This window comes from Oncorhynchus masou, chromosome 22, assembly GCF_036934945.1.
Source record: "Oncorhynchus masou masou isolate Uvic2021 chromosome 22, UVic_Omas_1.1, whole genome shotgun sequence".
NCBI lineage: Eukaryota > Metazoa > Chordata > Actinopteri > Salmoniformes > Salmonidae > Oncorhynchus > Oncorhynchus masou.
The window spans coordinates 28,350,975-28,364,953 of NC_088233.1; the positions used below are offsets into that span (position 1 = coordinate 28,350,975).

Below are 13,979 nucleotides of genomic sequence, written 5' to 3' on the forward strand. Positions count from 1 at the left end.
AACAACTTGTGTCATCGACAGGTGCAGGTGTACTACTGCTGATAGTGGCAGTACTACCAGTAGAGCTGGTATGTGTCTATGGATGCGAGCCTAACTTTTTTTTAACCATTTATCCATTTTCAAGCAAACGGAATGAGCAACCGCTATGTTTGGCTATATAAGAACTGTTAGTGGAATTCCTGCGAGAAAGTAATGGTTAATGCGGTTGGATTCTAATTATTTGACAAGCCTACCTGTATTTGACATTGTGTTATTATTTTGCTGAACACTAGATGGTTTAATTTTATTTTTTCGGGTAGTGAAGTGAGGCTACTTTGGTGAGAAAAACCTTACCCAAATGTATAGCCCCATTGGAAAATATAAATGGACTGCTTGAAAAATGTGAAGATTTTTTATTTTAACAAACACTTCTTTTTTTTACGTGAATCACATTTTTATTTGGTGTACCCCCCACAACACTGCACATACCCCAGTTTGGGAATACAGTACCATATGATTCTGCAAATTTAATGCATTAAAATAATAACTAATATTAGAGTCATATCCATAACTAAATCTGATCATCCAAAGACAAGGAATATTATCATAATCTGTAACATTTATCTTCCCATTATCGTCCACAGCCATTATTGTATTTTGTTATATTATGTTCAATTAGAAAGAAAAATGTTATTTACTTGATCAATAAGCTGTTTGTTTTTTTAACTTATGGCATTAGCAACAGCCTAGTAGTTTCAAAGTTTCATTATCACATGCACAGGATACAGCAGGTCATGTAGTGACGGCTGCTGCCTCCAGCTATCATCTCTAAGAATGAGTCAAATCTAGCGATGCCTGACAGCCAGACAATCCGTACTGCACACAGTTAAGCTTATATTTACACCAAACCATGAGCACAGACGTGAAGTGTCAACCTACCCAATATTTTTTTTATTATTTTACTCAGTTAAGAAAAAAATATTATTTTCAATGACGGCCTAGGAACAGTGGGTTAACTGCCTGTTCAGGGGCAGAACGACAGATTTGTACCTGGTCAGCTCGGGGATTCGAACTTGCAACCTTTCGGTTACTAGTCCAACGCTCTAACCACAAGGATACCCTGCCGCCCCGGCTACTGATATTAAACAAAACGTGTCAGCAACAGCTCAGCACCCATTTCGAGCTATGCTTATCTCAACAGGGCGTGGGCCTCACTCCCCCTACCTCTGAGGTAATTGATTCAGAGAGAGAATGCGGCCTGCCAGCAAGGCAAATGACGTGACGGCCACAAATCAATGACTTGTCCTTTGTGACCATTCCTCCTCTCTCCTTTGCTCTGAAACGCAGTTATGTTTTGTGTGTAGATGAAGGGTATTTTTAATACGAACTCACACCATGCAAGAGACAAAGACAAAGCCGAAACCAACACAGCATCAGCTATACGCAATGCGCGCAGTCCTAGACCTATTTAGACGTAGAGCTCATCAGCTTCCGATAATCATGCTTTCCGTTTCTGGGTGATAACACAATGCTATAATATCAACAGAACTGATAACTGTTACACATACTGTAGCGACCCTGTGTTTATAAGTGTGAATATCGACTCTGTCACAGAGATACCCGCTCTGCACGGTCGCCCTTCATTGCCCCGTGGGCGGGTTTGTTGTCTTACCTGCAGCCTGGAGGAGTGAGGGAGTGGAAGGTGGAGAGGGAAAACATCTCAGCCCTGTCCGCCATCTTCCTCCAAAAACGGCTCAAAGTGACTGCAGAGAATCACAGAGGGAGCAGTCCATTCACAACCACGGAGCGCGCGACAGACGGACACAGTCACGGACAGACCAGTTTCTTTCGCTCTCCCTCCCTCTATCCTACCGCCACGCTGTTACAGATCCCCGTGACCTCGATCTAGTCAAATCAGATACGCGTACTCAGCATCACCATCACATTTACCTTGAGCTGCTATCCACTCTACAGCCTGAAAACAGCAGAGAAAAAGAACAACACTGCGGTAATCACACAAAAAAGCCCTATCTTTTCCCGATGCCGCCAGACCAGCCACACACCCGCAGTCCGCTGCCTGCCTTGCCAAATGTCTGCCGCTGTGATGATGCCTGTGACACGAAGCGGAGATGGGCCAGCGGTGCAGAGAGGGAGGGGCAGGCAGGGAGGAGGGGGTATTGGTACAGACAACAGAAAACATGCTTTTCCATTCAAGGTCAAACACAGATTATAGCAACAAAGCATATTAAATGGTCCTGTCAGGTGATTGAAGGTACTGGAGAGGGTGGGTGGTAGCCTATGCATGTGATAATATATTTAACCTCCAGTTAAGGGTTCCATAGAGCACCATAAAAGGACAGGCAGGATTGCTATTTAATAACACAAAAAATGTGGATTGTCTTAACTGCCATACAATACTTGTTTGTGAAAGCTTTGCCATGAATTGTTGCTGAAAACTGTAGTTTGGCAAAGCTGTGATTGCAGGGAATAGACCTAAATGTTAGCTCAATAATACCGCCATTGACAATGGGGATTGGGCTGTTTGTCTCATCGACACTATAAATGCCATGAGGAGTTGTTCAGTTGCTTGGGTGCTGAAATATAATTATAGTATTCCGCCCCATGTGGTCAAACTAAGCATTTACAGATTAGGGAAAGGACCAAAATGACCCAGCACTTCAAGGAGATCCACCACGTGTGGGTGCCCTAACACCTCAACGGATTATTCGTCTGGTCTTGTTAAAAAAAGTTTAAAATAGCACCCTGTTTTCCTTTATACATTTCATTCCTTCCAACATACATTTACACATTAGGCTCATAAAAATGATCTAAGGTTTATAGGTTTTAGGTTAAGGTTTATTTATTTTAGGTTTCCCTTTATACTGATCTGAGAGCATATGTTTGTGACATTGGATAATAGGCTACAAGGAGACTTAATCAAGCAGACAAAGGCAACATCAGCATTATTATGGTCTAATATGGTATATGTTATGAGCATAATAATAAGTGACTTTTGGAAACAGAGTTGTGGATTTGATTAATAGGCCTAGGTCTTTTTTTATCTGTTCAGCACCTAAACTAGTGCATGGCTTTAGTTTTTAATTCATTAGTGCATAACATCAACAGCAGGAATGAAGACACAGACGATGATGAACCATCAACTTTGTTTATTTCAATGGGCATGCCAATGGCAGGGTCTGAATTTATTGCTCAACCTTTTCCGAGATAAAGATGGGACCAAGCTGAACATCTCCCTCCCATATATCTGAGAAGAGAGCAGACACAAGAACAGGAGGGTCATTACACATATCCAAAAGTAGCCTTCAGCAGCTGGACAATACAAAGACAGCTAGGTGAAGAACATCAATATCCACTCACTGTTTATCTGCTCTCAAAAGTTACCTTTATTAATCATTATTTTTGTGGTGAATAAAACACTTTCAAAAATAGATTTTAGGAGAAGAAAACAGTAAGCAGATATTGACTTTTCATATATTCAAACATTCTCTGCAAGTATTGTTGAGGTTTCCACATTGTTGTTATCTTAAAAAGCAGACCTTTGTTGTCTCATACGTACTTGCTGGTTTTTGATGTGTAGTGGTATCGCGTCCCTTCCTGTTGCTACAGGTGGAGTCACAGCAGCCACACACTCCATCATTCCCACCAGCCTCCCTCCACCTGTTAACAAACTGCAGCTTTAGGGCTACATTCAATCAAACCAGCATTGCAGTATTGACGTAACATAAATATGCCTTTCATGTATTGCATAACATATGCTGTGTCATCAAGTATGAACATTTATTTCATTAATGTAACATGTATTTGACCCAGATGTAGAACGTACACACTTACGTATTAATGAAAGAGCAGGCCTTGTACTCAAAATCAATGGGGAAAGCGATTGTGGTTGCCTTCAGGTGACAGGTAAGGAAGATCTGTTGGGATTTACCAAGAACAGGGCCATTGTAACAATTAAAGCATAGGATAAATACACCATTTTCAAAACTGATGTCTCATGATATGTTTCCGTGTTATTTGTTAGTATTATTTCTGCTTGTCTGCATACCTGCCCTGTGAGGGATAAATAAAGTAGTATTGAACTGAATGAATTAACTCACCATGTCGAGCGTAGCGGGATAATCTGCCGCAGGCTGAAAAGGTATCTTTGTTTTCTGCGGAATAATTGGGTCACTCCCCCTCTGGCTCTGGAACCTGAAAGCCTCCACCTGGAAATACAGCTTGTAGTCTGCGGAACGAGGCATGAACTGGGAGTGGGAACCTGTCATTTTGGCATCGATCAGACACCTATGGGGGCACAGATGTTGCAAGGGAAGGGGGAGGGGCAGACCGTGGCAGGGGGAAGCTTTAGCTGGACTCACATTTAACAACATGACAGTCAGGGCACTCATTAAACTGCCCTGGTTGCCCTCACAACTCAAGCATAGGCATTAGATGTTGCCTCAGTCAAGGTTACTTAACACACTTGCACAGTTAGGGCCGGTTTCCTGGACAGATCTTAAATTACATCACAAATAGGATTCTTACATTAATCCAGAATAAAAAACTTCAGATGACTGTTTTCTTTGTAACATCTAGTATGCGTCAGCAACGTCTGAGCAGGGGAACATGACTCTTGACAGAGGCTGTGTTAACATAGTCAGCCCAATTCTGATCTAACACCCAATTATTGGTAAAAGAGCTGATCTGATTGGTCAAAAGACCAATTAGCGGAAAAAGATCAGACCTGTGCTGCATGTGTAAACGCAGCATAATTATATGCACTATGTGAAGGTGGTTATGATCTGAGGTTGCTTCAGAAGCCTCGTTTGGACCACAAATATTCAAGCATTGTATGTATGAGCACAGACTGGAGCAAACAATCAAAATAAAACAATGCAGAAGATAAAAGCAAACATTGAAAATAATTGCAGTTAATAAAATAATACCCCATAACAATATTATTTTGCAACAGAAAGCCAAGTTTGGACAACCATTTCATGCAAGTGTAATGAGTTACCTAATTCTGCCACCAGTAGCATTAATTAAGTACTGCAGTGCATCTCCTCCTCATGGACTGCACCAGATTTGCCAGTTCTTGCTGTGAGATGTTACCCCACTTCCACCAAGGCACCTGCAAGTTCCTGGACATTTCAGCGGGGAATGGCCCTAGGCCTCACCATCCGATCCAACAGGTCCCAGACGTGCTCAATGAGATTGGGATCCAGGCTTTTCGCTGGCCATGGCGGAACACTGACATTCCTGTCTTGCAGGAAATCATGTACAGAACGAGCAGTGTGGCTGGTGGCATTGTCATGCTGGAGGGTCATGTCAGGATGAGCCTGCAGGAAGGGTACCACATGAGGGAGGAGGATGCCTTCCATATAACGCACAGCATTGACATTGCCTGCAATGACAACAAGCTCAGTCCGTTGATGCTGTGACACACCGCCCCAGACCATGACGGACCCTCCATCTCTAAATCGATCCCGCTCCAGAGTACAGGTCTCAGTGTAAAGCTCATTCCTTCGACGATAAACGCAAATCCAACCATCACCCCTGCTGAGACAAAACCGCGACTCGTCAGTGAAAAGCACTTTTTGCCAGTCCTGTCTGGTCCAGTGACGGTGGGTTTGTGCCCATAGGCGCGTTGTTGCCAGTGATGTCTGAGGACCTGAGGACCTGCCTTACAACAGGCCTACAAGCCCTCAGTCCAGCCTATTGCAGACAGTCTGAGTACTGATGGAGGGATTGTGTGTTCCTGGTGTAACTCGGGCAGTTGTTGTTGCCATCCTTGTACCTGTCCCGCAGGTGTGATGTTTGGATGTACCGATCCTGTGCAGGTGTTGTTACACGTGGTCTGCCAATGCGAGGACGATCCGTCCTGTCTACCTGTAGCGCTGTCTTAGGCTTCTGACAGTACGGACATTGCAATTTATTGCCCTGGCCACATCTGCAGTCCTCATGCCTCCTTGCAGCATGTCTAAGGCACGTTCACGCAGATGAGCAGGGACCCTGGGCATCTTTCTTTTGGTGTTTTGCAGAGTCAGTAGAAAGGCCTCTTTAGTGCCCTAAGTTTTCATCACTGTAACCTTAATTGCCTACCGTCTGTAAGCTGTTAATGTCTTAATGACCGTTCCACAGGTGCATGTTCATTAATTGTTTATGGTTCATTGCGCAAGCAGTGTTTAAACCCTTTACAATGAATATCTGTGAAGTCATTTGGATTTTTATGGATTATCTTTGAAAGACAGGGTTCTGAAAAGGGGATGTTTCTCTTTTTGCTGAGTTTATATTGCCTTTGACACAGTGCATTATTCTGAAGTTAAACCTGCCTCCTTCTTGGTTTAGTTTATACCCTCACTTAGACCTGGACTAGCTCAAAATTTCTTTCTAGAAATCAGACTGTTAATTCCAGATTAGTTAAAGTCTGGGACTATTCTAAACCATGTTTGAGAAATAACATGTTCATTAGTCCAGTTTAAAAGAGCATTTAAATCCAAGATTAGGCTTAATCTATGTCCACGAAATCACCCCTAGTGTTGACTGAACCCTCTCCCTTACTTACCCATGATTCTCAATGAAGGCATATCTGGGATTGGCGTTTATGTTGGGTTCCAGGGTGGCCACACAGCTGTCCACAAAGATACGCAGGGGAACGTGGAAGTACTGCATGACAGAGGCCTCGATGTTCACCATATCACCCAACACGTACATGTTACCGGCCCTCTCATACTGCCAGTCAGCTGCCAAGAGAAGTTGTAACATTACATTTGCGTACTCCTGGTCTAAAAAGTACACTCAATTAAGAGTTTCAATAGAACTCGGTGGAGAATCTCCACTGAAAGTTCTTTTAGTCCAGGAAAAGTCCAAATCTGGGTCCGGGAAATTGGCTTTTTAGTGTGGACCCTCTCTACACTGCATCTTTACCCACCAGTCATGAGCCTCATGGAGAAGTACAGGAGTTCCTCTGCATACTTAGCAGCGGAGAAAGGGGTCCAGGTTGGGATCAGGGCCAGGCTGCTCACATTGTGTTTCCTGGAGGAGAGAGACATTGTTTTACAAATGTTTTTTATACATGTGTTGTACGTCTGTATAGGAATCACCACACCTGTTTTTAATATTAATTGTGTTTTAAACTAAGAAGCCAAATAAATGTGCACTGTGGGTGTGGTGAAAGTATGATCACTTTAATGGTAGTGAAGCAGTGTAGTGGGGGTACTGTATTCACATGCACCTAGAGACTCAATTCAATCAAACCTGCATTCTAATATATATATATTAGAATGCAGGTTTGATTGAATTGAGTTTACCCAATACTGCTAGTGGGTTGGGGCTACCCTGGCTTATTTCCTGAAATACTTCAAGTCTGCTTGATTTATCTTATACTACATGCTGGGTGGGCAGGATTGGTACTTTTGGAACTGTTTCATTAGTTCCGTTGTGGCAGGCAAGCTAAATCAGTCTGTACTATTTGGACCTAGGTTTGCTCCTCCCACCTTGGATAGTGGCACTCAATATTGATCATCGCGTCATTTGTCCTGATGAGGGGGGTGTTTGCCAGAGGTTTGGGTTTGTAATATAGAGTGAAGATGTAGATGAGGGAGTTGGTAGTCATCTGAGAAACAATCACAACAATGTTAATACATTCACAAATGTAATTAAAATAGACCAATTTACTGTGGAAAGGACGTGAGATTGTGAGAAATGTGAGATTTTTTTATCCAACCATTTGTTCAGGTAAATTGACAACCAATTGCCATGTACAATAATGCCCTACATATAATATAAATACCTGGGCTTGTATTTTTTTTACCACTTAGCACTCATTTGGGGTTATCATTTTTCCTTTTGCTTTTCAAATAATATAAATACAGTTCATTATTATCATCATTATAATACATACCCTTAGCTGGCTGCCACATGACTGCAGCGGAGACTCAAAGATGAGCACCTGGTTGATATTGTCGAATCCAGACATAGGGCAGTCTCCCAAAGTGAGGTCTTCTAGCTGGATCAACTGGCCGATCCCCAGCAGGTCATGCTTCGCTTCCACGTGGACCATGTTCTCCCTGCACTCAGCCCTCACTGAATTGGCAGCCACAGGGGTTCTCGCCTCTGAGCCCCCAATAATCTTGGGCTCTGGCTTTGGGTCCAGAGGATAGGTCCAATCCAATGGTGTCTCAAACTTCTGCTTGGCCTGGGTTTGGTCTTTTGGTGGGATCCTGGGTTTCTGATACGGTGGTTGCTGAGGCTGCTGAGGTGGTGGACGATTGGGTCTGAAGGGTTGCTGCACTGGTTTAATGGAGGGTGGCCAAATCTGAGCAACACACAGACAGCCAAGCATGGCCACTGCCACGAGACAAACTACACTCCACTTCATCGCCATGGCTTCACAATAAGAATTGATCAGCAATGTTCACTGGATGCTGTGAAGAGGATGAAGGAGATGTGGCCAGTTTTATAACGGATTGAGCGTTGTTTACTTATTGAAAACCCGCCCCCTCCTCATTTGAACATTCCCTATTTGCTCTCAGGAGTCAAGGTTTTAGCCAATCAAATGCTGTGACTGATGGTTCTTTAATAGCAGACTATTCAAGCAACTTCTTAATACCAAAAATGTTGTTATATTATCAAAGTTTCAAGAATTGTGTTGTTTAAAAAAACGCTTTTTCATCAGAAATAAATGCTTTTGGGTACCTTTATATGTGTGTTTGCTACATTTGCTTGATATATAGATGCCACAAATACATTTTTTTCTATAGTAATATATTAAAATGTTACTTATGTGTCACATTTGATCGTCTTTCGACATATATTTCTGTAAGAGTTCTCTTATTTGTAAAGTGGATACAGTATATAGCATTTTGCAAAAATAACATATAGTGCAATTATGATATATTATATATGAACATATACAAGTCCATATTATGATTAGATTAAAGAAACGCACTAACCTTTCATTCATTCTTAAAGAGAAACTTCTGGTTGCAATAATTTGAGATGATGTATTTATTGAATGGAAAAATAGATTTTTCCACACCTGAAGTCATGTTACTTTCACATGAGGGTAGATTAAGTGAACGCGAAGCAGACTGCCTGGGTGAATGACCTCTCACACTGTGTATACTTGCAAAATTGACATTTATTGACATGCTGCGTGTCGGTCAGTAAGACCTCTGTCAAGGCCACAGTCGAACACACACAAGATCAACACAGGAGGCTGCCCATTGGGCACAAACTGGTTGAATCAACGTTATTTCAATGTAATTTGTCAACATATTGAGACATGGAGTCTATGTGGAAAATACATTGGATTTGCAAAAAGTAATCAACTTAAACTGTTGTTTTGAGGGTTAAATTTAAATCACAGGATTATGCCTCGTTAAATAAAAAATGTGTTTATTAACAAATGACATCATCATACCCAATTTTCATTTTTTTTCAGCCTACGTTTGGGTTTTATTTGAATGTCACCAACCACCAGAATGGCATTGTTTATTGATTAGAAACAGATGAAAATGTATTCCTCTTCGTGACTGAGATAAGCCAAACAGCCTTGTCTCCATTTAACCATCTGAGCCATGGAGCAACTACAAATAGAGGGTGCAAACTACCCTCAATTCTCAGGCAGACTACCCAAGCTTTTTTTTTACCAGAAAATTATCATAATCCATTGGATAATTTGTCAATTTTCACTTATCTTTTACTAGTCTGTATAAAGAAAATATACAATGAGTGTACAAAACATTAAGAACACGTGCTCTTTCCATGACAAAGACTGACCAGGTGAATCCAGGCGAAATCTTTAACCCCTTACTGATGTCACTTTTTAAATTGACTTCAATCCGTGTAGATAAAGAGGAGGATACAGGTTAAAGAAGGATTGTTAAGCCTTGAGACAATTGAGGCATGGATTGTGTATCTGTGCCATTCAGAGTGTGAATGGGCAAGACAAAATATTTAAGTGCCTTTGACATCCAGCCAACTTGGGCCAGCATCCCTGTGGAACGCTTTCGACACCTTGAAGAGTCCATGCCCCGACGAATTGAGGCTGTTCTGAGGGCAAAACTCAATATTGGGAAGGTGTTTTGCAAACCCGCTCCTCCCGGTGACCCAAGATGGTTTTGACCACTTGAGTTTTGCTTCACGACATGCTCCAATACTTTGATTGATGTAATGTTAGCTAGAAACCACAAGTGTCTTGACGGCCATTTCTTATAGCCTTTAGCCGTACCCTTATCCTACTTCTCCTCTGTTCCTCTGGTGATGTAGAGGTTAATCCAGGACCTGCAGTGCCCAGCTCTACTCCTTCTCCCCAGGTGCTCTCATTTGTTGACTTCTGTAACCGTAAAAGCCTTGGTTTCATGCATGTTAACATTAGAAGCCTCCTCCCTAAGTTTGCTTTATTCACTGGTTTAGCATATTCTGCCAACCCGGATGTCTTAGCCATGTCTGAATCCTGAGTTAGGAAACCACCAAAAACCTTGAAATTTCCATCCCTAACTATAACATTTTCCGACAAGATAGAACTGCCAAAGGGACGGTGTTGCAATCTTCTGCAGAGATAGCCTGCAAAGTTCTGTCTTACTAGCTCGGTCTGCACCAAAACAATTCGAGATTCTACTTCTCAAAATTCCCCTTTCCAGAAACAAGTCTCTTTCCAGAAACAAGTGCCCTGGACATCATAAGTGAATTGATTGACCCCATCTATCTTCTGAGCTTGTGCTACTAGGTGACCTAAACTGGGACATGCTTGAAGCAAGGGGGCACTATTTTTATTTTTGGAAAAATAACGTTCCCAAAGTAAACGGCCTATTTCTCAGGACCAGATGCTAGAATATGCATATAATTGACAGCTTAGGATAGAAAACACTCTAAAGTTTCCAAAACTGTAAGAATATTGTCTGTGAGTATAACAGAACTTATATTGCAGGCGAAAGCCTAAGAAAAATCCAATCAGGAAGTGACTCATATTTTGAAACCGTTGTGTTCCTATGCATCCCTATTGGCCATTGAAAGGGATATCAACCAGATTCCTTTTTATACGTATTCCCTAAGGTGTCTACAGCCTTTAGACGTAGTTTCACGCCTTTATGTTGAAGATTGAGCGTAAAGGACCACATTGCGTAAGTGGCCAGCTGAGGGCTCTCAGAGTGATTCTTGCGTAAAAGACAGAGGTAGCCATTTTTCCTCTCGGTCCTACTGAAAAGCCAATTGTCCCGGTTGATATATTATCGAATAGATACTTGAAAAACACCTTGAGGACTGATTATAAAAAACGTTTGCCATGTTTCTGTCGATATTATGGATATAATTAGGATTTTTTTCTGCGTTGTCGTGACCGCTATTTCCGGTGGATTTCTCAACATAACGTGACAAACAAACGGAGGTATTTTGGGTCTAAAAATTATCTTTATGGAACAAAAGGAACATTTGCTGTCTAACTGGGAGTCTCGTCAGTGAAAACATCCGAAGATCATCAGGTAAATCATCAGGTAAATGGTTAATTTGATTGCTTTTCTGATTTTCGTGACCAAGCTTCCTGCTGCTAGCTGGACATAATGCTATGCTAGGCTATCGATAAACTTACACAAACACTTGTCTTGCTTTGGCTGTAAAGCATCATTTCAAAATCTGAGACGACAGGGTGATTAACAAAAGGCTAAGATGTGTTTCATTATATTTCACTTGTGATTTCATGAATAGGAATATTTTCTAGTAAGATTATTTGGCCGTTGCGCTATGCTAATTAGTGTAGTTGATGACAATTCTCCTGGATCCGGGATGGGTAGTTCCAAAAGGTTATTAACACCCCAGCCATCCTTCAATCTAAGCTTAATGCCCTCAATCTCACACAAATTATCAATGAACCTACCTGGTACAACACTAAATCCGTAAACATGGGCACCCTCACAGATATCATCCTAAATCCTAACTAACTCGCCCTCCAAATACACCTCTGCTGTTTTCAACCAAGATCTCAGCGATCACTGACTCATTGCCTGTATCCGTAATGGGTCTGCGGTCAAACGACCACCCCTCATCACTGTCAAACGCTCCCTGAAACACTTCTGTGAACAGGCCTTTCTAATTGACCTGGCCGGGGTATCCTGGAATGACATTGGCCTCATCCCGTCAGTAGAGGATGCCTGGTTATTTCTTTAAAGTGCTTTCCTCACCATCTTAAATAAGCATGCTCCTTTTAAACAATTTAGAACTAGGAATAGATAGATATAGCCCTTGGTTCACTCAAGACCTGTCTGCCCTTGACCAGCACAAAAACATCCTGTGGCGTTATGTATTAGCATTGAATAGCCCCCGTGATATGCAACGTTTTAGGGAAGTTAGGAACCAATATACACAGGCAGTTAGGAAAGCTAAGGCTAGCTTTTTCAAACAGAAATTTGCATCCTGTAGTACAAACTCAAAAAAGTTCTGGGAAACTGTAATGTCCATGGTGAATAAGAGCAGCTCCTCCCAAATGCCCACTGCACTGAGGCTAGGACACACTGTCACCACCAATAAATCTGCGATAATTGAGAATTTCAATAATCATTTTTCTACGGCTGGCCATGCTTTCCACCTGGCTACCCCTACACCGGTCAACAGCCCTGCGCTCCCAACAGCAACTCGCCCAAACCTTAACCACTTCACCTTCACCCAAATCCAGAGAGCTTATGTTCTGAAAGAGCTGCAAAATCTGGACCCCTACAAATCAGCTGGGCTAGACAATCTGGAACCTCTCTTTGTAAAATGATCTGCCGAAATTATTGTAACCCCTATTACTAGCTTGTTCAACCTCTCTTTCGTATCATCTGAGATTCCCAAAGATTGGAAAGCTGCCGCGGTCATCCCCCTCTTCAAAGGGGGAGACACTCTAGACCCAAACTGCTACAGAAGTATATATATTCTACCCTGCCTTTCTAAGGTCTTTGAAAGCCAAGTTAACAAACAGATTACAGACCATTTCGAATCTCACCGTATCTTCTCCGCTATGCAATCTGGTTGTTGCACACACTCAATGTCCTAAACGATATAATAACCGCCATCGATAAGAGACATTCCTGTGCAGCCGTATTCATTAACCTTGCCAAGGCTTTCGACTCTGTCAATCACAACATTCTTTTTGGCAGACTCAACAGCCTTGGTTTCTCAAATGATTGCCTCACTTAGTTCACCAACTACTTCTCCGATAGAGTTCAGTGTGTCAAATCGGAGGGCCTGTTGTCCGGACCTCTCTATGGGGGTACCACAGGGTTCAATTCTCGGGCCGACTCTCTTCTCTGTATACATCAATGATGTCGCTCTCGCTGCTGGTGATTCTTTGATCCACCTCTACGCAGACGACACCATTCTGTATACTTCTGGCCCTTCGTTGGACACTGTGTTAACGAACCTCCAGATGAGTTTCAATGCCATACAACTCTCCTTCTGTGGCCTCCAACTGCTCTTAAATCCAAGTAAAACTAAATGCATGCTCTTCAACCGATCGCTGCCCAAACCTGCTCGCCCGTCTAGCATCACTACTCTGGACGGTTCTGACTTAGAATGTGTGGACAACTACAAATACCTAGGTGTCTGGTTAGACTGTAAACTCTCCTACCAGACTCACATTAAACATCTCCAATCCAAAATGAAATCTAGAATCGGTTTCCTATTTCGCAACAAAGCAACCTTCACTCATGCTGCCAAACATACCCTCGTAAACCTGACCATCCTACCGATCCTCGACTTCGGCGATGTCATTTACAAAATAGCCTTCAACACTCTACTCAACAAATTGGATGCAGTCTATCACAGTGCCATCCGTTTTGTCACCAAAGCACCATATACTACCCACCACTGCGACCTGTACGCTCACGTTGGCTGGCCCTCGCTTCATACTCATCGCCAAACCCACTGGCTCCAAGTCATCTTTAAGTCTTTGCTAGGTAAAGCCCCGCCTTATCTCAGCTCACTGGTCACCATAGCAGCACACACCCGTAGCATGCGCTCCAGCA

The 13,979-nt window shown here is 42.4% G+C and overlaps 2 protein-coding genes across 3 annotated transcripts in view; both read right to left on the reverse strand.

The window, feature by feature from the left end:
• mapk8ip2 (mitogen-activated protein kinase 8 interacting protein 2) overlaps positions 1 to 2,055 on the reverse strand; it is a 131,801-nt gene extending 129,746 nt beyond the window's left edge. For both annotated transcript variants that reach the window (XM_064929792.1, XM_064929791.1), the window contains exon 1: positions 1,652 to 2,055. In XM_064929792.1, the coding sequence (XP_064785864.1) occupies positions 1,652 to 1,716 (65 nt within the window). In that variant the 5' untranslated portion in view covers positions 1,717 to 2,055. The remainder of the gene's footprint in view (positions 1 to 1,651) is intronic.
• Positions 2,056 to 3,131: 1,076 nt separating this feature from the next.
• LOC135509278 (zona pellucida sperm-binding protein 3-like) lies at positions 3,132 to 9,074 on the reverse strand. Its single transcript, XM_064929794.1, has 9 exons — positions 8,934 to 9,074; positions 7,883 to 8,405; positions 7,476 to 7,594; positions 6,911 to 7,014; positions 6,545 to 6,722; positions 4,098 to 4,284; positions 3,832 to 3,914; positions 3,557 to 3,657; positions 3,132 to 3,244 (listed from the first exon to the last, which is right to left on the reverse strand). The coding sequence occupies exons 2-9, from the start codon at positions 8,363 to 8,365 to the stop codon at positions 3,183 to 3,185; spliced, it is 1,317 nt and encodes a 438-aa protein (XP_064785866.1). The 5' UTR covers positions 8,366 to 8,405; positions 8,934 to 9,074; the 3' UTR covers positions 3,132 to 3,182.
• Positions 9,075 to 13,979: the final 4,905 nt, after the last annotated feature.